At 42.8% G+C, this 23,311-nt stretch overlaps 1 protein-coding gene across 1 annotated transcript in view; it reads left to right on the top strand.

Annotated features, from left to right (window-relative positions):
• The window catches only part of LOC103192938 (5-hydroxytryptamine receptor 3C-like), a 29,699-nt gene extending 18,927 nt beyond the window's left edge, over positions 1-10,772 (top strand). The window contains exons 2-9 of the mRNA XM_007936024.1: positions 6,194-6,451; positions 6,815-6,859; positions 7,321-7,430; positions 7,910-8,079; positions 8,636-8,796; positions 9,816-10,020; positions 10,193-10,408; positions 10,543-10,772. Of these exons, the coding sequence (XP_007934215.1) occupies positions 6,194-6,451; positions 6,815-6,859; positions 7,321-7,430; positions 7,910-8,079; positions 8,636-8,796; positions 9,816-10,020; positions 10,193-10,408; positions 10,543-10,772 (1,395 nt within the window). The remainder of the gene's footprint in view (positions 1-6,193; positions 6,452-6,814; positions 6,860-7,320; positions 7,431-7,909; positions 8,080-8,635; positions 8,797-9,815; positions 10,021-10,192; positions 10,409-10,542) is intronic.
• The last annotated feature ends 12,539 nt before the right edge of the window (positions 10,773-23,311 follow it).

Raw genomic sequence — 23,311 nt, forward strand, 5'->3', positions numbered from 1 at the left:
CCTTAGGCACTATGCTATCAGAGCTCCTAAGTCTAGCCAAAAGGGAGCTTTATTGTCAGCACAGGCCTAGGCAGACTGAAAGAATGGTCATCTCCTGTCATTCCTCAAAACTTCTCAAGTGTTTTGCTTTGTAGATTTGAACTTTTGATCAGTAGAAGTTACAAACAACTTTGGTATGCACTTAATGATAACAATCTTTTCAATATGGATGTCAGTTCAGGAAAATTTAAAAATATATGCAGCCTTCATTTACTTTTCGTTCAAAATTAAAATTTTATTTAATCCCAAGGGAGGAAAAATATGTATTCTTTAAACACAAATATACTTTATTGAGTATAAGACCACCAGTGAGAAAAATCTGCCTTCTTTTTCAGTAACTTAAATGTTACTGGCTATACATATTTGAGAAGTAGCAACATCAAAGCATCTTTTGATGCTCATTCTAAAATTAGATCTAGATAGATGACCTGTGGTCTGCAGCTGGTAGTCATCACTGATCAAAAAAGGGGAGAAAAAATATTCCTCCTTGAGTCAGTCAAGGTTTATATTGCTAAGGGATCCAGAGAGTTTGAATTCACATCTATTTTACTTTCTGTTGCTTATAGCTTTTTAGAATTCTTATCAAACTTCAGGTTTTAAAATACTTTTCCAGTTTCTTTTTTGAAAAGTTTGTTGCTTTATTTATACATGTGTTATGTGCATTCTGTCTTCTATGTACAGCAAATTTGAGACAAATTAATATTTTTCTTCTTCTAGATTCATTCTATTTACCTAAAGCAATATTTCCCAAAATATAATCCATGGACTTCTAGTCCTGCAAGATAGCTCTAGAAGGAAAAAAATAAACAAGCTCAGTTAAGTTTGGGAAAAAATATATGATATTCAAAAATCACATTAGCATTTTAAGTGAACACTTTGAGAAATAATACAATAATAAACCTGTTTAGCCTTGTGTAATTCACCATTTCCCAGACTTATTTGAACATGAAATAAGAAAAACAATTTTTTTAGAAACAGTGTTTATCATTATGTAGTTCAAGGTGATGCACAAATTGCTATGGGAAATGTTGGTGTAAGAAAACTTTTCAAAAGGGAAGGAATTCTCAAATGATAACGGTAATGCTGTGTAAAGGAATGACCAATCAGTATCTAGCGCAGGAACACTGAGAAAAAAGGGCTCTTACGTTAACAGGAAATGAGGTTGCTTCATTCAACTCAGACGTTTTAAGTCTAGATTCTTTTCAGGCGGAAGCAACCTGTACAAACTTAGACTAGCCAGGATAACAAGAACAACTACAACTACTGCCACTTTTGTAGTTATTTCTCCTGCAATTTGTCAGTTGCTTAGAATGAGCAAGGCACTGTACCTCCATTATCTCTAAAACACTAAAACTTCAGCAAGAGAGGTTTTATCCTTCCAGTCTTGGAGATAAGGAAACAGAGTTTGTCAGAGAGTGACATGATTCTTGTATAAACATGGTTTGGTCTTAGATCTTTCTTACTCCAACATGTGACCTCAGGGTGTAAACTTCTTCATTGAAGAAAATTAATCTGTCTTCATTCTCCAAGCCACTAATTACCCTCCCTGAAGGCTTGCTAGAAATAATTCTAGAGTAAAGCAAGTTAAACCACTGATGACCCTGGTCCCCTTAACCATCCAAAAACCAAAAACCAAACTCACTGCTGTCGAGTCGGATCCTACTCACAGCAACTCCTCCTTGGGTTTCCGACTCAGTATCACTGCGAAAGCAGATTGCCCAGTCTTCCTTCTGAGGAGTGGCTGGTGGGTTTGAACTGCCAGCCTTCTGGTTAGCAATCATATGCCATCTGATTTCCACCATGATCCAAATGATTACACACCCTTAATCGATCGAGGTCTATGATCACCTGGGGCACAGCATGGTATTTTTAAATTACTTGCCAAGCTATTTGAGAATCACACAAGAAAATGAGTCTAACATTCAAAGGCAAACTCCAATTCTACAAAGGCCAAGCAAGGAACAAAGTTAAGGGAAACTGGTCAGGTCTAAGACAACAGGGGATGATGGAGACTGTGGTAATCACAAAGTGTATGCTCCACCCAAAAAGTGTAACCATGTCAGTAGCTCTGGCAGATTGTTGTCAAGCAGAAATGGGACCCAGGTGTTACTAGGTCTTCCCATTCTTTTAATGAAGCCAGAACCATAGTTCTGATGTGAAATCTTTCAATTTTTAAATGTTGACAAATAATTTCTTTTTTTTTTTTTAATTTTATTTTGATTTGGGTGAAGATTTACACAGCAAATTCACTTTTCATTCAGCAGTTCACATATACTTTGTCTCATGTCATTGACCAAAATTTACAGTGCAACAGCTCCCCTCCCTCTTCCTCCCCATAGCCACCTCTTCCCAGTGTCCTTCCCTCCATACTTTTCTGCGCCCTGAGCTGTCTCCCTGTGCATAAGCAGCCCTTCCTTCTCCCATGATTGTTCTCTCCAGGGTGTGTGTCTACTTGAGGTAAATGTTTAACTCACTTGCTTGTATTTTGTTTGGCTGGAAACCACAGGTGTGGGTTCAATTCCAGACCTGAAGGGCAGCTAGGGGCCATAGTCTCAGTGGTTCCACCAGGCTCTATTGGACCAGCAAACCTGGTCCCCACCTTCTTTTTTTTTTTTTTTTTTTTTTGCCTCCAAATGATTTTGAGTTTTGTTCCACATTGTTCTCCCTCTCTATGCAGGATCTCCTACATCCCTTCCAAGTGGATGACAGTGGTAGCCAGGCACCATCTAGTTCTTCTGGTCTCATAGTTGTATAGGTTGCAGATCAGATGGTGTACCAGTCGCTAGGACTGATTGTTTCCATTCATTTGGTTTTCTTCTTTCTTCTTGACGAGGAGACCCCCATTGTTGCATCTAGATGGCAGCTTGCTAGCTTTTAAGATCCCAGTCGCTACTCGCCAAAGTAGGAGGTGGAACAATGTTTTGTATAGTATGTTATGCCAATTGAGCTTGATGTCCCCTGCGACTATGGTCCCAAGCCCGCAGGATCAACTACTCGGTCCCTCTGGGTAGCTGGCTGTGACCAAGCAATGACCATAACCTTGCCCCTTGTCAGCTCTACTATACACCTGGGAATTCTGATCACTCACATAAACTTATAGGACCATTGTCTGCCAACCCTATATATGATCTTGGATACACTCCCCATTTAGACATACCTAATTGTTTAGCTCTGGTAGCATAGTGCCTAAGGCACTTGACTGCTAACCAGAAGGCTGGTGGCTCAAACCCACCAGCCACCCCTCGGAAGGAAGGTTGGGTAATCCTACTTCCGTAGTGATACTGCCTCGGAAACCCAAGGAGGGGTCGCTATGAGTCAGGGCCGACTCGATGGCAAATAACAACAACAACAATAATTGTTTAGCCTGTCCACCTACCTATCCGTCCATATACCCCTGTTTGCCTTCACTGACAACTCAGTACTGTATATGCAAAAGGGTTCATATTTGTTGTCTGTACTTCCCATGTACCTCTCTATGTCTTTCTCATCCTCAATGGTGCCATATTGGTCACTCCCATTTGGTACATTGCCCTTCTTTTCACCCAAATCAATATTTATCACTATTTATCTAACAGCGTTCTCTCCCCTCCCCTCCCACCTCTGGTAACCAACAAAGAAAATTTCCTGCAATAGATAAACGACAAATAATTTCTTAAAACCATTGAAACAAAACAAAAACCACTGTCATCAAGTTGATTCCAACTCATAGCAACCCTACAGGACAGAGTAGAACAGCCCCCATAGGGTTACCAATGCTGTACATCTTTATGGGAGTAGATTGGTTCATATTTCTCCTGAGGAGTGGTTGGTGGGTTTGAACCATTGACCCTGTGGTCAGCAGCTGAGTACTAAATCACTGTACCACCAAGACTACTTAAAACAGAAAACATGACTAGGGCCAAAAATAACATAAACTTGTAGGCCAATAGCTCATGACCTCTTCTTTGAAGCATATGTCAACTTTTACTAAAAACATTATTACTTCTGCCACTTCCCTTCTACCCCACTATTCACCTCATTTGGTAGACGTGGCTCTAATCGTTTTTGACACAAGCAAAAAATCAAAAGGCAAGACTTGACATGAAGGGTTAGAAGAGAATTCTTTGTACTTTCTGCCAATTTTTCTGTAAATCTAAAATTGCTCTAAAAAATAAACTCTGTTTTTCAAAAGAGCACATTATAAGATGATATAACGACACAACGTGGGAAAAAGACCTGGTAATCTGCTTCCGTACAGATTACCGTCAAGAAAACAATTCTACTCTGTTGCATGCGGTCATTGTGAGTCAGATCAACTCAAAAGCACACAACAACAATAACATGAATAGATGTAAAATTATTTTTTTATTTTCTAAAAAAAAAAAAGGTAGACTTGCCAGAATTGAAATCATTTTGAAAATGTCAGTGTCTTAAGTTAATTATAAAAAAGGAGACCCCCAATTCTTTTTGAAAGGTAGCAGCAGGATTAAAATAAGTACATGTAGCACCTGAAGGCAATGGCAATCATTAGATGCCTTTTCAATGATGTGCTAGAGTGACTTTGAAGCATGAGGATGCCATTAGCATTGCTCCAGTGACAAAGACTTTTGCTTCCTCCTCTCCAAAAGGATTTTCTAGATTGCTTTTGGAGACTAGATACAGGCCTAGTCAGGGCATAGGGTATTCCTCCTGTGACCAGGGGTGCTTGTCAGAGAGGTGGGTAATGTCACCTGACACCAGTATTATTCAAAGTTAGGGCTCGAGGTGTGGCCTGTGGTCTTTTAAGGTCAATAACATCACTAAGTTCCCAGAGAAGAGCCAAGGAGAGGAAGATGAAAAGAAGTTGGACCCATGGGGAAGGATTCCTCCTCTGCTTCATTCTTCACCTTTTGCTTCAAGGTAAGATGGGACAACAGCCTGAGCAAAGCAGCCATATAAATTCAGGCCAAGTTTTCTTATTGCTAGACCGCCAATGACTGGATTTTTGTTTTGGTGAAAATGGAAACTCCATGGCACCAACAGCTTTGTACATCTCTCTTCCTGGGGAACTAACAATTAGTCAATATTCTTATCTACTTCTCCACTCCCCATGCTTTTATTGGCCTCTTCTTCTTCCCCTCATCTCTCTCTTTCCAGGCATATAGTCTACCTCCATAGTTTCTGGGTATCAACTGATGTTAAGAAGAAGAAAATAATTCTTTCTCGGCTCTCTTGAAGCTAAATGAAATGGACTAGGGCATATACTAAGGGGAAAGAAATGAGAAGAACGATAGTGAAAGAGGGAAACTTTTTCAGTATTTTCCCAATCTACACTATTTTTCTTATACATTATTGAAAATGAGCAATGAGGAATAGTATAAGATCAGAATAGATCAAAAAAAGACTCTACCAGATGTTACCACATAATTCTCTGCTCTGCTCCAAAAAGTGTGGCAAGGAAAGGGTTAGGTGTAAGATGGGCATTGAGGAACTCTCTTTAAAATAGTATCATGGATGATGACTACTGAGTTTTAGAAGAGCACAATCATATCACATTGTAGAGACACAGTAAATAAGCATGAAAGCTTAAAACTTAGCTTCTTTCTTAAGGCCCATACTACCTACCTGATTACTTCTCTCCTCATGAATTTATGATCATCTAGCATAGTGCCTAAGGCACTTGACTGCTAACCAGAAGGCTGGTGGTTCAAACCCACCAGCCGCTCCTTGGAAGGAAGGTTGGGCAATCTACTTCCATAGTGATACTGCCTCAGAAATTCAAGGATGGGTCGCTATGAGTCGGGTCCAACCCGAAGGCACATAACAACAACAGCAACAGCATGACTTATTAATACAATGAGAAGAACTGTGATAGCAAAATTTGTCAGTGACATCACCCAGATGGCTCAAGGACAGAGGTGAACAATGGAAGGACACAGAGTGAAGGTGGATAGGTTTGTGGTGAGCTTGTTAAAAACACAGCAGGACACTGTAAAGTGGTGGCCAGGACTGAGTTTGCATATACATCTGGACAAGTTTTGCATGGGGACAGAAACAATGGACTTGAGGAAAAAGCCCAGACTCAGCCCACCTCTTCAACTCCCACCATTTGCCTACCAGACCAGTCCATCCTCTCTGGCTCAGAGAGGAGGGGCTCACATGCTTCTCCCAGTGCCCCCCTGTTTTCTCTCTGCAGAAACTTTTCCCAGGATCCAACCCTGTCACACTTCTCACAGAGGGAACAAAAAGGTCCTGGTCCCATCTTACAGGCTTTCTTTTCTCTACAGGAAGAGGTGACACTTTCACCATCAACTGTTCAGGGTTTGACCAACATGGGGTGGACCTTACTGCCTTCCAAGCAGTGTTTGACAGAAAGGCCTTCCGTCCAGTTGTCAACTACAGCATCCCCACTCATGTCAACATCTCCTTCACCCTGTCTGCCATTCTAGAAGTGGTAAGTCTTGACTCAACATTGCAATGATCTACTGGTGAGCAGTAGGTTGTTTGATTGGACTTTGTAAAATTAAGGATTCAATCTATGGGGTGGGAAGACATGCAGAAGAATGCTGCAGTGACATTTCTGCAAGTAAAATCTGTCACTTTTTGAAATACTCCACAAAAAGCCTATCCCCAGGGGACTCTCATACTGTATCTTTGTAATTTACATTTTCCATGTATTCTGAATTGTTTTGACCTCATTTTTCAGTGGCTTATGATTGAGAATCAGAATTGGCACAGCCTTGGAAATGAATAAGGGTGGGAGCACTAGATCTGACTTCATGGAGTTAATAATCTTGAGTGGAAATTGTTTTTCCAGGATGCACAACTTCAGCTGATGACATCATTCCTGTGGCTAAATGTGGTATGATAGACTCAGTTTCCCTTTACCTTCCTTTTTCCACTCCTAGGTCCAATTTTTCAGATTACGTTGGATAAAGATGAGAATACCCACAAATTAGACAAGTTAAAACAGAGTCACAGCAACAGTGAAAACACAAAACTTTCTGATTATGCTGCCAGTTTAGGAGGATAGAGATGGGACAGGGAGAAGATGGGTAAACCAAGGTCATGGAAGCCAATACTTAAGTGGCTCCTTCCCAAGGAAGTCAAAGCCAAGCTCAAGGTCTCCCTTGAGAACAGTGAGAGAAAAGTGGAGGCAGGTAAGATCTCTTTAGTGACATTGTGACAACTGTCACTAGAGAGGGAGTGGGAAAGTGAAGAAATGAGTGAAAAAAGGGGAAAAATTGAGGAACGTGCAGGAGAAAGAGCAAGACTAAAACTAGTTCCTTCCCTCTATTTATCTCATTTCATGGTCTTCTCTAGATCTGGTACAATCCATTCATCAGGTGGAACCCAGAGGAATGTGGGGGGATCAGGAAGCTCAGCATGACAACTGAGAACCTATGGCTTCCAGATATCTTCATCAAAGAGTTGTGAGTATCAGGGCTCAAAAAGAAAGAAAGAAAGAAAAAAAAAAAAAAAAAAAACCAACAGGAACCCCATCAGGGAAGGGCATGCTGTAACCAATGGAGATCTCACAAAGACTCAGCTTAGAAAAGAGCAAGATCTGACTTAACTAGCTTAAAAAACTCCCAGAGTACGGTGATAGGTAGAAGGGGAAAGTCATATGAATAGGGCTGGAGCATAGGAGTGCAGTGACTTGAAGGAGAACCAAAAGCAAACCAAACTCACTGCAGTCAAGTCAGATGCGACTCATAGCAACCCCTCCTTGGGTTTCTGAGGCGGTATCACTATGGAAGTAGATTGCCCAATCTTCCTTCTGAGGAGAAGCTGGTGGGTTTGAACCCCCAGCTTTCTGGTTAGCAGTCAAATGTCTTAGGCACTACACCACCAGAGCCCAAAACTGATGGGAAACCCATAGGACTTTCTTTCCACTCCTTCTGACATACAGCATGAATGTGGATCAGACATCTACGGGTCTCATGACTTATGTCAACAGTGAAGGTCGCATCAAATATGATAAGCCAATGCAGGTGGTCAGCATCTGTAACTTGGACATCTTCTATTTCCCCTTTGACCAACAGAACTGCACACTTACCTTTGGTTCTTTCATCTACACAGGTAGGTGAGGCTCATTATACACCTACTCCTCACTTATTGACTATCTCATTATTCAACATTTTGCATTTACAATAGTAAAAAAAAATCTATGAGCCAACTACCTTGAGCATTAATGATATATATCTGGCGGTAACGAATGCCAAGGTATAAGGCAAGAGTGAACACTGGCTGTGATGGTTAAGGTTATGTATCAACTTGGCTGGGCTATGATTCTTAGTGGTTTGAAAGTTATGTAGTGAAGTAATTTGACAGTTATGTAATGATGTAGTCATCCTCCATTTTGTGAACTGATGTAGTCAACCTCCATTTTTACATAATGCTGATTTTTGCATAATGACCTGGTCTTTGTAATCTAACCATGTCAGTAAGTGAAGACTGGGTGTAGTTGTCTGTTAAGAGGCAGAGAAAGGGTTTTGAGTAAGAAAAGGACAGAAAATGGAGCCAGTGAGGGAATTTCACTTAAGAAGTGTAGAAGCTAAATGGTTTGAAATCCAACAGTCTGGGCAACGGGGTGGAGAACATGGGAGAGACTAAGTTGTCTGGGTCTCCTTTGCAGTGGAGGACATGGTCCTAGGAATGGAGAAGGAAGTGCAGGAGATTTCAAACACATCACTGAATCTCATTCAGAGCAACGGGGAATGGGTACTTCTGAATATCCACCAAAGAGCAAAGAAGATGACTGTGGACACCAAGCAGTATGACCAGATCATATTTTATGTGAGCTCAAGGGCCATGGATGTGATCTTCTCCTTAGATTCATAGCTTATGTCCTCTACTAGATTTTAAGCTCTACCACCAGAAAGTTAGTTCTAGAGGGGCAGAGATTTTAGTCACTTTTTTCCCCACTGATTAATCTCCAATAACTAGAACAGTACCTAGCACATTATTTGCAGCCATTAAGTTTTGTTGAATAAATCTTCCCTTGAGGAAAAAACAAAGATCCTATGCCAGTGATTCATAATGAGGGTAATCCTCCTATCCCCTAAAGGCTATCAATACTTTTGGAAGATATCTATCTATCTATCTATCTATCTATCTATCTATATATATATAAAGTTATGAAAAGTTGCCTTAGGGATATTATAATTGCAAACCCTACTGGCCCTAAAATAGATGCCACTATCTTGCTGTCCCTCCCACCTGGTCTTTAATGTTGTTGTTACATGTCGTCGAGTTGGACCCGACTCATAGTGACCCCTCCTTGGGTTTCTGAGGCAGTATCACTACAGAAGTAGATCGCCCCATCTTCCTTCCGAGGAGTGGCTGGTGGGTTTGAACCACCAGGCTTCTGGTTAGCAGTCAAGTGCCTTAGGCACTATGCTACCAGAGCTCCCTGGCCTTTAATGTCCACCGGCAAAGTCACTAAAGCTCAGATGATCAGACCTTGATGAAGAAACCAAACTTTGTCTGCAGAGACAAAGAGATATGCACATGATATCCACAGTCCTATTATGAGAACATTGGTAGGGATAAAAGTTTAAGTGGACAAAGCTGACACCTTGGGCCAAGAACAAATAGGATACGTTTTCAAGAAAAAGAGCAAGGCAGAATCAAACTGGGAAAGGCAGACTGTGGTAAGTAAGATGCCTTTGGATGGAGAGACAGGACAGGGAAAGGAACATGAAGTGGTGTTTCCTGACTGCACAATTTGGTCTGGATAAAATCCCAACCCTTGCTCTTACCTGGCTGGTCAGCCTCCCATCTATTTCTCACTTGTCATTCTGTCCTCCCACCAGGTGGCTATCAGGCGCAGGTCCAGGTTGTATGTGATAAACCTTCTGGCACCCAGTGGTTTTCTGGTTGCCATTGACACCCTCAGCTTCTACCTGCCTGCAGAAAGTGGGAATCGTGTCCCATTTAAGATGACACTTCTACTGGGCTACAATGTCTTCCTGCTCATGATGAATGACTTGCTTCCTGCCACTGGAACTCCCCTCATCAGTATGTCCCCTCCCTCCATCAGGAGAACAAAAGCAAGGTGGGAGAGGGGAGAGGGACCAGTGGAACCATGTCAGAAAGTGAGGGATCCTGGATAAGTGTCCTCTGAGAAAAGAAGGAACGAGAGGTTCTCAGATGTTACTCTGGCCCTCACATAGGCCTGCCTTCCCTCCAGGTGTCTACTTTGCCCTGTGCCTGTCCCTGATGGTGGTCAGCCTGCTGGAGACCATCTTCATCACCTACCTACTGCACTTGACCACCACTGAGCCCCCACCCATGCCTCAGTGGCTCCACTCCCTGCTGCTGCACTGCACCAGCCCAAGGAAATGCTCCCTCACTATCCCCCAGAAAAGAAATAAGGGCCTGGGTCCCACTTCCACCCACCCACCTGGTAAGGGAAGTCAGCACTGCCCACACTCCCTCTTCTAATACCTCCACTCCTTTGCTCCTGCCTCCTTCCCTGACACCCTTCCTCCCCAGAGAGGACCTTCCCAGCCCATGCATGAGTTTCTATCCTCTCCACAGGCCTGAAGGAGCCAGAAGTGTTGGCAGGGAAGATGCCTAATCATGGAGAGGCAGAGTTAAATGGATGCCCAGAATCAACAAGGACCCAACAGGAACATGAGGCCCGGAAGCAGTGCCTGGTTGACCTGTGGGTGCAGTTCAGCCACATTATGGACACCCTGCTTTTCTGCCTCTACTTGCTCTTAATGGCCTCTTCCATCATAACGGTCATAGTCCTCTGGAACACCTAAGCAGATGCCCATCTGGAGCCTCTTCTGGTGTCTAGAGACCAGCTAGATTCTCAGGCCTGTCCAAATTCCTGCTTCACAGTCCTAGCAATGATCTAGTTTTTAACTCAGTCCCTCTGTGCAGTTTCAGAGCAGACCTGGATAGTTTCGTATTCCCTTCAAAGGTTAGGACCTTGCTCCTGCGCTCCATCAGCTCCCCTCAGCCCTTCCTTGAGTCCTCCTTGCTGCCTCCTCAGGTTTCAGGTTTCTGTAATACTTCCTTGACTGAATTACCCCCAATAAACCACTTTTCATGAAGCATTGGCTCTTTCATGAATTACATTACAAAATCAAAAATTTTGAGATTGAGAGTTTTATTGTAGAAACTTCTCATTACCCAAAGTAAGAAGGGCTTTCTTATTTGTTTGTTTTTTTAAAGTTTGAGACAATATATGAAATTAGGGAGGGGGGAATGAAATTCCTATTACAAGGAAGGAATTATAATAACATAGAGATTAATTTAGTAACTCTAGTTACCCTGGGGGAGCTCTGGTAGCATAGTGGCTAAGACACTTGCCTGCTAACCAAACGGCTGGCGGTTCAAACCCACCAGCCACTCTTCGGAAGGAAGGTTGGGCAATCCTACTTCCGTAGTGATACTGCCTCAGAAACCCAAGGAGGGGTCGCTATGAGTCATGTTTGACTCGACGGCACATAACAACAACAACAAGTTACCCTGGAGTTAAGCTTCAGAAATTAATAACATGCCAGAACTAGGCCTCTTGCTGAAAGAGTGAAGCCTTTTGTCACAGTAAAGCCTGACATATGACTCATTCATCATTAAACATTTACAGTGTTAACAACCCTGTATTGCCATTAACAGTGTCTATGTTGCAATTTGAGTTGACCCACCCTTAATCTTGCTAAGAAAAGAACATCTGAGCAGCACATTGAAAGTGGCATCTGCTTTACTTGGAAAAAATACAAATATTCCCATATGAACTGGAAAATTCCCCTTCCTAGCACTTGCCTTATTATTTTGAAAGTCTGTGTCTATTGGCCCATCTCTTGGACTAGCTATCTGGCGGCAAGCAGAGGCTGCGCTGTGTCTTTGTACATGGGAGTTGTAGCATGATTTGTCGGATACATCAGGTTCAGAAAAGCACAGATTTGAGATCAATTTAGTTACAACTCAAATATAATCTCTTTTACTTTTAACATTTTTTTTTTCCTTTATTTCATTCATTCTACTACTTTTTTAACTGCAGCCTACATTTCACATGTCATAACAGGTTAGGGATAGAGTGTCACAATATTGTTCAATAAACAATATCTCTTTGGTTCCTGCTCTTTCTCAAACTCCTCTGGCCCCCTTCAGGCACTGGAGATGCCCAAAGGGTAGCAAGATTTTTACTGTCCATAAGAAGTGCTCCTGTTGCTGCTGCTGCTGCTGTATGTGGTTGAGTGGATCCCAGCTCATAGGGACTATAGGACAAAGTAGAACTGTCCCATAGGGTTTCTAAGAATGTAATCTTTATGTAAGCAGATCACCAAGTACTGTCTCTCACAGAACACTGACTTTTCTGTTAGCAGCGAAGTGCCTAAACTTTGCACCACCTGGACTCCTTGTTAGTGCCTACCAAAGGTCCTACCTACTGTGTTCACTGCCAGTGGAGGGCTGAATGCTGTAGTGGTAGATGGTCGCAGCTTGACACTGAGTCACCAGGATCAGTAGTTACTTGCTCTGGGACTCAGGCCAGGGTTCACAGGACTCTGGGATGTTACCACCAAAAATACCCTGATATACTCTGAATCACTTCTTTCACTCAGGCCCATAGTCTTAGAACTAAACTTGTGTCCTTGACTCTCCTTTCAGAATGCAATTTTTTTTCCCCCTCAGAAAGGTCCAGAACCCTGTCAGGTACTCGCCTCCCTATCACAAGGCCTCCTGGCATGTCCACCACCTAGTGTGTACACGGTCTAGACTCAAATCACTAGCTCTGACATTCCCCTACATGAATTAGGGACATTCACCTAAAAAAATTGGCTATTTCTCAACTCCCAGAAAAGATATGTAATAGTAATAATAATAACCAACATTTATTAAGTTATTACAATGTAGCAGACATTCTTTTAAGTGCTTCACATAATTTAACACATTTAATCCTTACAGCAACCCTATGAAGTGGGACTACAGATCCAGAAACTCTTGGAGACCAATGTGTTTCAGAATTTAGAATTTTAGATTTTTGAAAAGGACATAATCATGTAGGTCCTGTATGTTACTAACACCTCAACTGGGGTAGCATCCCCACAATTAAATAATCAAATGTCAATGTTTCTCCAGTGAAATCGATGAATAGTCACACTGTTGTTGTTATTGTTAGTTGCTGTCAAGTTGGCCCTGACTTGCAGTGGCTTCATAAATTACAGAAGAGATGCTCCATAGGGTTTTCTTAGTGCTATCTTTACAGAAGCAGATCACCAGGCATTTCTTCTGCAGAGCTTTTGGGCGGGTTATAACTGTCACCCTTTAGGTTGGAAACCTATCAAGAGCACTTGTACCACCCAGACTCCTATATGCATACTAAACCAAAAACCAAACCCACTGCCGTCGAGTTGATTCCGACCCTATAGGACAGTGTAGAACTACTCCACAGGATTTCCAAGGCTTGGTAAATCTTTACGAAATCAGACTGCCTCATCTTTGTCCCATGGAGCACCTGGCAGGCTCAAACCTGGTTAGCAGCTGAGTGCTTTAACCACTGCTCCACCAGGGCTCCTATATTCATACTCAAAAACCAGACCAAACACTGCCTGCCGTCCAGTTGATTCCAACCCCCGTTGGGTGTCCAAGGCTGGAATCTTTACGGAAACAGAGTGCCTCATCTTTCTTCCATGGAGTGGCTAGTTAGTAATCAAAACCTTAACCATCTACTTCCAGAGCTCTTTCCTTATTCACACTAGATAGCCAAAATAAGACTAGATACAGCCTCATTTCAGGTTAGATCAAATTTTGCCAATGAATAATTTAGATTTTGTAACTGTGGTTTTTGTATTACTATTTCTGTTTTATATTTAGAGAAGATGAAGCACAGAGAGGCTAAGGAACAGCTACCGAGGTGTCCCTCAGCATGCCACAGCCAGTGCAGTGACAGAGCTGCAGTTTGCACCGAGGCAAGCTCGCCCTAGAGAATGAACACTTAACCTCCCTGCTATGCTGCCTTCTACAATGAGGACAAGAATCAGACAGGTTATCTCAGAGTCCCACATTGAGAAATCAATAGCATTCCAAGTCTTTATCGACTAACATTTTAGAAGAATTAAAACAGAAAGAGCATTCATGTTAATGGGGGGGGGAGGGGAACGATTCAGAAAAGGAGGGTGAGAATGGTTGCACAACTTGAAGAATGTAATTAATGTCACTGAATAGTACATGTAGAAACTGTGGAATTGGTTATGTTTTGCTGTGTATACTTCCAGCAGTAAAAATAAAAACAAAGAAAACAGCAAGAACATGTTCCCAATCAGGGTCCCAAAACAACTGTAAATTTCCTTTTACTACCTCCCCAACTCCAATCATAGCCTCTAAATTCACTAGCTATACTTTTTCCATTCCCTTATGAAGGGTGTATTTCCCAAAATCTAACTCCATCCCAGGGCTGCCTCTTATCTGGAGACCCCAAAATAATCTAGACAAAAATGAGAGGAGTGGCAGCAAAGAGTGGCCCAGCTAGGGCATTGCAGCCCAGAGAACTGTGTTCATGAGGATGTACGTTGCTATGATACTGAGCAGGCTTCAGTGGAGCTTCCAGATCATGAAGAACTAGGAAGAAAGGCCTGGCAATCTATTTCCAAAAATTAGCCCATGGATCACAATGGGCTGATCCATAGCAATCATGGGGATGGCACAGGACTGGACAACGTTTGATTCCTGCATTCCTGACTCAGTGGCAGGCAACGACAACACTCTGGGCAACCTGTCTTTCCTCTGTGTTCCCTAAGAATTTAGTTTTTTGAGCTCCTCTCATCTGCAATCTCACCCTTGCCACTTGCTGAGCAGCTCATTTACCCAGCTTTTAAGGAGTTCTAAAAATTGTTTCAGCTCAATTTACATCATTTTTGGTTTCTCCAACCATCTCTATGTATATATTTCCTTGCCTATTTTCTTCACTTTTTTTTTTTTTGGTACATGTCGCCTTTAGTCTTATTTGAATAGAAGATCTGCAATTTACCTTTTTTTGGCACATACTTTAAGATTCTCTATCTCCTTTCAGTAAGAAAATACTTGATATAAATATAGTTATTTTATTTCTTCCATCAGCAAAATCCGAACATGTGATCATAACATGTAATTGATAATCACACAGAATCTTTGAAATTGGAGCTCACCCAGAAAATTAACCATACTGATTAACTGGTGATTTATGTTCCATTCATAGGAGAATCATATGAGAAACACACTTTGTGCTAATGACCTTCTTCTTGTTATGTGGCAAACCTCTGTAAGGCTTTGCAAGGTAATTTATGGCCTCTTTAGAGAAATCTGCTGACAGACTACTGGTCCTGCCTGTGCCATCTTGCGTTTGATGGCCTGTTTCCACCTGCCATCTCCTCACCTTGCCCATTAATCTGCAGTACTATCCTGCAGTTCCCACATATATTTTTGTTCACTTTCTTGTTCTTTAAACCATCAGAAAAAAAATATTGCTGCATGTTTTCTACATTTTCTTTTGGCTGCATATTAAGCCAAACCGCTTGCTTTCAATTGATTCTGACTCATGGCAACCTCATGTGTTTCAGAGTGGAACTGTGTTTGGAGGGTATTCCGTGACTGAGATCTTTCAGAAGCAAACTGCCAGGCCTTTTTTGGGAGGTACCCTTGGGAAGGTTCCAATTGCCAATCTTTCGGTTAGTAGTCAAGTGCTTAACTGTGTACACCACCCAAAACCAAACTAAACCAAACCCCCTACCATAGAGTTGGACCTCACTCAGAGAAACCCCTCCCTGGGTTTCTGAGGCAGTATCACTACGAAAGGAGATTGCCTAACCTTCCTTCCAGGGAGTGGCTGGTGGGTTTGAACTGCCAGCATTCTGGTTAGCAATCAAATGCTTTAGGCACTATGCTACCAGAGCTCCTGTTAACTTGACGTTAATATATTTTTATCTCATTACCATCTTTGTGTCCCCTTCCTCTTCCTTCAGGTCCACTCTAGCATGTTAAGCTGCATGCTTCATCAAGCCTGTCCCTTTTCTACCCTCTAATTTCTGATTCTCCCTTTGATTGCCCCTTATTTGATCATTCATTGGCACTGGTTCTTTTATGTCGTAGGGGAGAAAAAAAAAAACTGGTATAGAGTCTTTGGAATCCTGAAGCCCTGGATTCTAATCTCACACCCTTACTTTGTAGCTGGGTAACCCTGAACTAGTGTTAACCTCACAAGTTTGAATTTTGTTTGTGAAATGGAGCTAATAACACAGATTGAATTATTTTAAGAATACTGTTTTTAAAAAGTCATTTAGAAGCTCACAGAAACTAAAAAGCTAAAGTGAAACACTGGAGAGTATCTATTTATCATGCAGACTGAAACCTGGCATACAAAATAGGCTTCTAGGTGGGAGACAAGAAACATAAAGAATTACAGACTTTCTAGTTCAACCTCCTCATTTTTTAGACGAGAAAAACGAAGTGACATGTATGGAGTTGTCATACTTCAACAGAGTCTAGGATCAGAGCCTGGGCCTGTGAAAATGGCAGCTACAGGTAAGATCTTGTTCATGGGGTTGTCTGCCAGATCTTGTTCATGGGGGCCTCTCAGGAATCCCAAGATCCTCCATCTTACCTGCTCCCAGGTACCAAAGCCAGTCTGATCTTAGCCAGTGACCCACCCTGCAGTTCAGATGTTTCAGCTGCCTCCTGCACCCCTGACTCCTTAGCCCTGCCCAATAGCCTCTGTAGCAATTGTTATCCATCTGAGCTGCAAAATAATGGCCTTTACATGTCCCTTCCACCATCTACTTCTACTTTGCCAGATTATAGCTCAAACCTGATTCCCTGGAGTCCCAGAGAACTGGGCCACCAGAAGGCTATACCATATGATCTGCTTGACATAAGCTGATAAGAAAGGTGTCTGTGACTTGCAAAATTATAGCTGCTATCCCTACTGTTTGCCTTTGAATCCAGGCCTCACGGCCGTGGAGTCAAATCCAACTCATAGCAACCCCTCCTTGGGTTTCCGAGGCAGTTTTACTTGGAAATAGATTGCCCAATCTTCCTTCTGAGGAGTGGCTGGTGGGTTTGAACCTCTAGCCTTCAAGTTAGCAGTCAAATGCCTTAGGCACTATGCCACCAGCGCTCCTCGGCATTATTTAGGCCCAGGGATTTTATTGGTAGACATCTAACCAGTTGTCATGGAGTCAATTCAGCCTTATGGCAAACCCATGTGTCTCAGAGTAGAACTGAGCTCTGTAGGGTTTTCAAAGGCTGTTTTATCAGAAAAGGTCACTGGCCTGTCTTCTAAAGTCCCTCTGGATGGACACGAACTGCCACCCTTTCAGTTAGCAGTCGAGCACATATTAACTGTTTGCACCACCCACAGACTCCAGCAGAAACCTAGGGGACCTATTAAACCCATCCACAAGGTTCTCTAGCTGTGAAATAATAACAAATACAAGGGGGATAAATTGGAATAAGATTGATCAGGATTTGAATTTCCACTAATTTCTACTTGAGTGGACATTGAACATGGTTTTTTGACCTCTGTTCACTTCAGTTTTCTACTCTGTAAAATGGAAGTAACAATAGTAACTTCACAAAGCAATTGTGAGGATATGAATACTGTAAGTACCCAATAGTATAGAGCACATGGCACAGACTCAGTAAATGGTGCTCTGGTTAGGCCATTCTGAGCCTGGCCTCTACTAGAGAGTGGGAGGGGGCAGTCACAAATAAAAGGCTAGACCTTTGCTTCAGCCGTCTGGATCCTAACTGATGCAGACCACTGTACTACTGCCAATCCCCCATCCTCACCAAGCTGCACCCAGGATAGAGGCTAGCACGTTGACCATACCTTGACAACAGTAGTTAAGGTCTCTGAGGTAGCCTCAGGATTCACATAAGGTTCCCACCCATCTTTCTTACATCTGCTTAAGGTGCCTGAGTCCTCTCTCCCCATCTGCAGTGAATTGATGGTCTAGGCATTTAACTAACAGTTATTGATGGTCTACTGTTTGGCGTACTGCTTAAGGCATTTGACTGCTAATGAGAAGGGTGACGGTTCAAACCTACAAGCCATTTCTCGGAAGGAAGACTGGGCAATCTATTTTCGTAGTGATACTGCCTCAGAAACCCAAGGAAGGGTCACTGTGAGTCGACTCGACAGCAGTGAGTTTCTTTTTGGTTTTGGTTTTGGGGTACAAAGAAGAATAAGATGTGCTTCCTGATCTCAAAGAAGTTGCAGGAGATGCACATGTAAAGAGATGTTTCCAGTTGGAGTGTCAGGCCAGAGTTCACAGTATGTGCATGTGTGTACATGTTTATGCCAGGGAAGGCTTCACAGAAGATTGGATGCTTGAAATGAGCTGAATCTCGAAGAATTTATTAGATAGTCAGGAGAGTAATGTCAGAAGCTGTATTTCATATTAAGGGAAATATCAAATCCGCACTGCCGTTGAGTGGATTCCAACTCATAGGGACCCTAGAGGACAGAGTAGAACTATACCGTATGGTTTCCAGTGTGGAAGCAAACTGCCACATCTTCTGCGGAGGGGCTGGTGGGCTCAAATTGCCAACTTTTCAGTCAGCAGCTGAGTGCTTACCCACTGCACTACCAGCACTCCTAAGGGAAATACAGATGAATAAAGTCACATATTGTGTGCTTGGGGGTGCTGTTTAGTGTACAGTATTTCTCTGTGTGTGGCCCAAAGCCCATCTACATCAGAATCAGTTGTAGCACTAGTTAGAAATGTAAATGCCTGAGTCCTGTGGCCCGCTATTCTGATTTGGGCCTACAATTCTGGCTTAGGGCCAGAAGGATGGGGGCAGAAAACACAAGATCATTCTGATACACATTAAAGATAGGAGAAACTCTCTTAAAACATAAAATCCAAGGCAAAAAATGATGGGGAGGTAAGTGGTAGTCAGGTCAGAGAGTGCCTTTTACTTTACGCTGAGGAGCTAGATTTCATCCTGTGAACCAACGGTTTACAAAGTGTGCTAGCAGCAGCAGCAGCAGCTGAAAACTTGTTGGAAATGTAAATTCTCAGGCCCAGCAATCTTAATATAACTGCCATAGTCAATGGGAGCCATTGAAAGGTATCAAGAATAAGAGGGACATGGTCATATTTATGTTTTAAACAAATCACACAGGCTGCAGAGCACAGGATTATTTAGAAAAAGCCAGATAAAGAGTGAGACCGTTAGGGAAGTGACCAGGTGTGAAGCTAAAGGCTTTGATGGCACTAATGCTGTTGCCATACAGATTTTTCACCTTAGGTTTGTGCTACACGAGACCATCCTCTAAAGAAAGGGCCAGCCAGAGGCCCCTATATTGGATGAAACAATTTTCCGGGTGACTTTTCCACAACTGCATCCAAGGTTTAGAGAACTCCAAGAGAAAGCAAGCCAAAAACAAACCAAACTCACTGTAGGGACTCATAGCAACCCCTCCTTGGGTTTCCAAGGTGGTATCACTATAGAAGTAAATTGCCCAGCTTTCCTTCCGAGGAGTGCGTGGTGGGTTTGAACCACTAGCCTGGTTAGCAGTCAAATGCCTTATGCACTACGCCATCAGAGCTCCCAAGAGGTTTCTAGAAACTCGTTTGTCTTCCTGATTGGTATACTCCAACAGATCCAAAGTTGCTCCTCAAACATGGAGGCTTGGAAACCCTGTTCTTCGTTTTGACTCAAATCATCTCTGCCACTTTGTAGCCCTTGAGGCTCCATGTTCCCATGCCCAGCCTCTGGCCTCTTTGTAACTCCCTGATTCTGATTCCTGAGCCACCCTGACTTCTGGTACTCCTCAGCTAGAATGAGTGATACAGCCCAGGCCAGAAAAACACCCTTGTGGTACCTCCAATGGCTTATGAAACTGATAAAATGTAGCACTTCCCCTCATCTCAAATCAAAATCAAACCAAACTGATTACCATTGAGGTGATTCTGACTCATAGCAACCCTCACTGGGTTTCTGAGGTGGTAAATCTTTACAGAAGTAGATTACCCAATCTTCCTTCTGAGGAGCGGTTGACACATTTGAACCGCCAACCTTCTGGTTAGCAGTCAAATGCCTTAGGCACTGTGCCAGCAGCGCTCCTTTCCCCTCATCTTAGAGGAGAGCAAATTAATTGCAAACCTATTATCACAGACTGGATGGTCTGGGCAGTTGGGCCCCTGCCTCTGTACTCAGACACTGCAGCTCATGTGGGCTCCTAAAGCCAGCATGTGTGCCTCTGGCCCTTCTGAAGAAGCCTCACCTTGGGATCCTGAAGCCTTTGAGAATATGTTACCCAACCTACCTATTCCTGATTCCCTAGAGTATAGCCAAGGGGACTCCAGACACCAATACTAAGAATCCTGAAAAGAATTCTCAAGTGGCTGCTCACTATACATACTGGGAGTTCCATAGAGAAAGGCTAGAAATTGCCCAGTCAGAACAGGGAGTAAGAAAAGAGGACCTGGTGACCACTTGTTATAGGTAGAATTGTGTCCCCCCAAAATATGTGGTGTAAATCCTAACCTCTATGTCTGTGGTTATAATCCCATTGAGAAATGGGTTGTCTTTGTTATGTTAATTAGGAAGGATTAACATAGAGTGTGTTTTCAATTAATCTATCCTGAGATATGAAAGAGATTAAACAAGCAAGCCAAAGAAGCAGAGACTGGGAAAGAGAGATGCCAAGCCATATGAAGACTGACCAGACACAGAAGCTCAGAAGAGAAAAGAACCTTCTCCCACAGCTAACAGAGAAAGCCTTCCTGTGGTAATTCAGTTTGTGTGTCAACTTGGCTGGGCCTGGTTGAGTGGCTGGGCAGCTGGTGGTAGTTATTTCCCCTGAGGAAACTGGCAATCTACTCCATGGTGGGATCTACCACAAGCAGCTGAGTAGCTGCCTTTGGGATGTGGTCTGCTTCCTGTATATAAGGAGAAGCCTTGGGAATGGTCTCTAGTCTATGGCACCCTTGGACCCTGCATATAGCCGTGTCATTGCTCAGCAGCTGCTATGCTCTGCCAACCTTGGGACTTACAATGGACTTAAGTTAATGGCCTGCCATGTGATTTGGTAACATCGGGACTGTGCCTTTTTACTTTGTCAACCTCAGGGCTTCTCAGCTTCAGCAGCCATCAGCTGTCTGAGTGAAGAAATGCCTCTAGCTTCAGTGGGCTGGGAGCAGGAGGCAGAGCTGGACCCCAAGGTTGAGGGGCTTTCCCCTCAGTTCTAAAGCCTGGCACTTTGAACTTGGACTTAAAGCCTCCAAATTGTAAGTATAAACTCCTGTTTGTTAAGGCCATCCCATTTGTGCTATATTCTTGTCAGAACGGCACTAGGTAATCAGAACACTTCCTCAGCCTAACCATCTAAACTGTGAGAAAATAAATTTGTTTGTTAAAGCCATCGCCTGGGGCATTTCTGTTAAAACAGCACTAGGTAACTAAGATATGATCTTATACTCATTTGGGATTTAAAAAAAAAAAAAGTGCTAAGTCCCTAGAACTCAAGTTATCAGGTTGTTAGTGGTTTTCAAGTAGGGGCAATTTTGCACCCCAGGGTACATATGACAATGTCTGGACACATTTTTGGTTGTCACAATGTGTGTGTGTGTGTGTGTGTGTGTGCGGGGGTGGTACTACTGGTATCTGGTGGCTTGAGGCCAGGGATGCTTCCAAATATCCTATAACACACAAGACAGCCTCCTACAACACAGAATTATCTGGCTCATAATACTGACAGTTGAGAAACCCTGCTTTAGGCAACCCCAGGCCAACATGAGTCCTGGCCAGTCTTCATGAGGCTTGGCATCTCTTTTTCCCTAGAATTGCCCAAGCAGTTAAAGTCCCAACTGCAAAGCCTCTGTTTCTAGATATCTTGGCTGAGTGGCCAAGAATGTGCATACCCTAGGGATATGTGAGCCCAAGATGGAGGTTCCAAAGATGCCCAGAGAAAGCAGAATGTGGAGGAAGTCCCTGACCCTCCTACAGTGATCTGTGAATCAGATAAGAGCTTCAGAACCACTTCCTAGTCCTGAATCACCATGAAAGCCTACAACTTGGTTTAGGAGAGAGACATACCTATAGCTACAATGGGAATCCTAGAGATTCCCCAAGATATTCAAGAGAATATAGGGGACATGAGACTCCTAACACCTTACAAAGTGATATTGTATAAATATGGCTCACTTCCCTGTGAGAGTTTACTGGTGAAGTGAAGGAGGAGGCAGGCGCATCCAGGAGGAACTGTCTAACCACACATTTTTTTTTTTTTTTTTTAATTGTGATTTGGGTGAAAGCGTACAGGGCAAATTCACTCTCCATACAGCAGTTCACATATACTTTGTCTCATGACATTGACTACAATTTACCCCAATGCAACAGCTCCCCTCCCACTTCCTCCCCATAGTTACCTCTTCCCAGTGTCCATCCCTCCATGCACTCCTGCCCCCTGAGCTGTCTCCCTGTGCATAAGCAGCCCTTCTTTCTCCCATGATTGTTCTCTCCAAGGAGTGTATCTACCTCAGGTAAATGTTCAACTCATATGCCTGTCTTTTGTTTCGTTGGAAACCACGGGTGTGGGTTCAATTTCAGACCTGAAAGGCAGCTAGGGGCCATAGTCTCAGTGATTCCACCAGGCTCTATCGGACCAGCAAACTTAGTCTCCCTTCCCTCCCTTTTTTTTTTTTCCCAAATGATTTTGAGTTTTGTTCCACATTGTTCTCCCTCTCTATCCAGAATCTCCTACACAGATCCCATTCCAAGTGGTTGACAGTGGTAGCCGGGCACCATCTAGTTCTTCTGGTCTCATAGTCATATAGACTTCAGATTGCATGGTGTACCAGTTGCCAGGACTAATTGTTTCCATGAATCTTTGGTAAGATTTATTCCCAAGTATTTTATTTTTTTGGTAGCTATTGTAAATAATATTGATTTTCTTATTTCTTTTTCAGCAATCTCTTTGCTGGGGTAGAGGAATCCAACTGATTTTTGGATGTTGAATTTGTATCCTGCCATGATGCTAAATCTTTCAATTAGTTTCAGTAGATTTTTGACTGAGTCTCTTGGATTTTCTGGTGTAGGATCATATCATCAGCAAATAGGGATAGTTTGACTTCTTCCTTACCAATTTAGATACCTTTAATTTTCCTTTCTGCCTGGCTAGGACTTCCAGTACAATGTTGAATAGAAGTGGTGATAGAGGGCATCCTTGTCTGGTTCTTGTTCACAAGGGAAATGGTTTCAGTCTCTCTCCATTGAGAAGAATGTTGGCTGTTGGTTTTGCATAGATGCCCTTTATTATGGTGAGGAGTGTCCCCTCTATTCCTATTGTGCTGAGAGTTTTGATCAGGAATGG

This window comes from Orycteropus afer, unplaced genomic scaffold (assembly GCF_000298275.1).
Source record: "Orycteropus afer afer isolate SDZICR_OR568_19922 unplaced genomic scaffold, OryAfe1.0 scaffold00032, whole genome shotgun sequence".
Lineage (NCBI taxonomy): Eukaryota > Metazoa > Chordata > Mammalia > Tubulidentata > Orycteropodidae > Orycteropus > Orycteropus afer.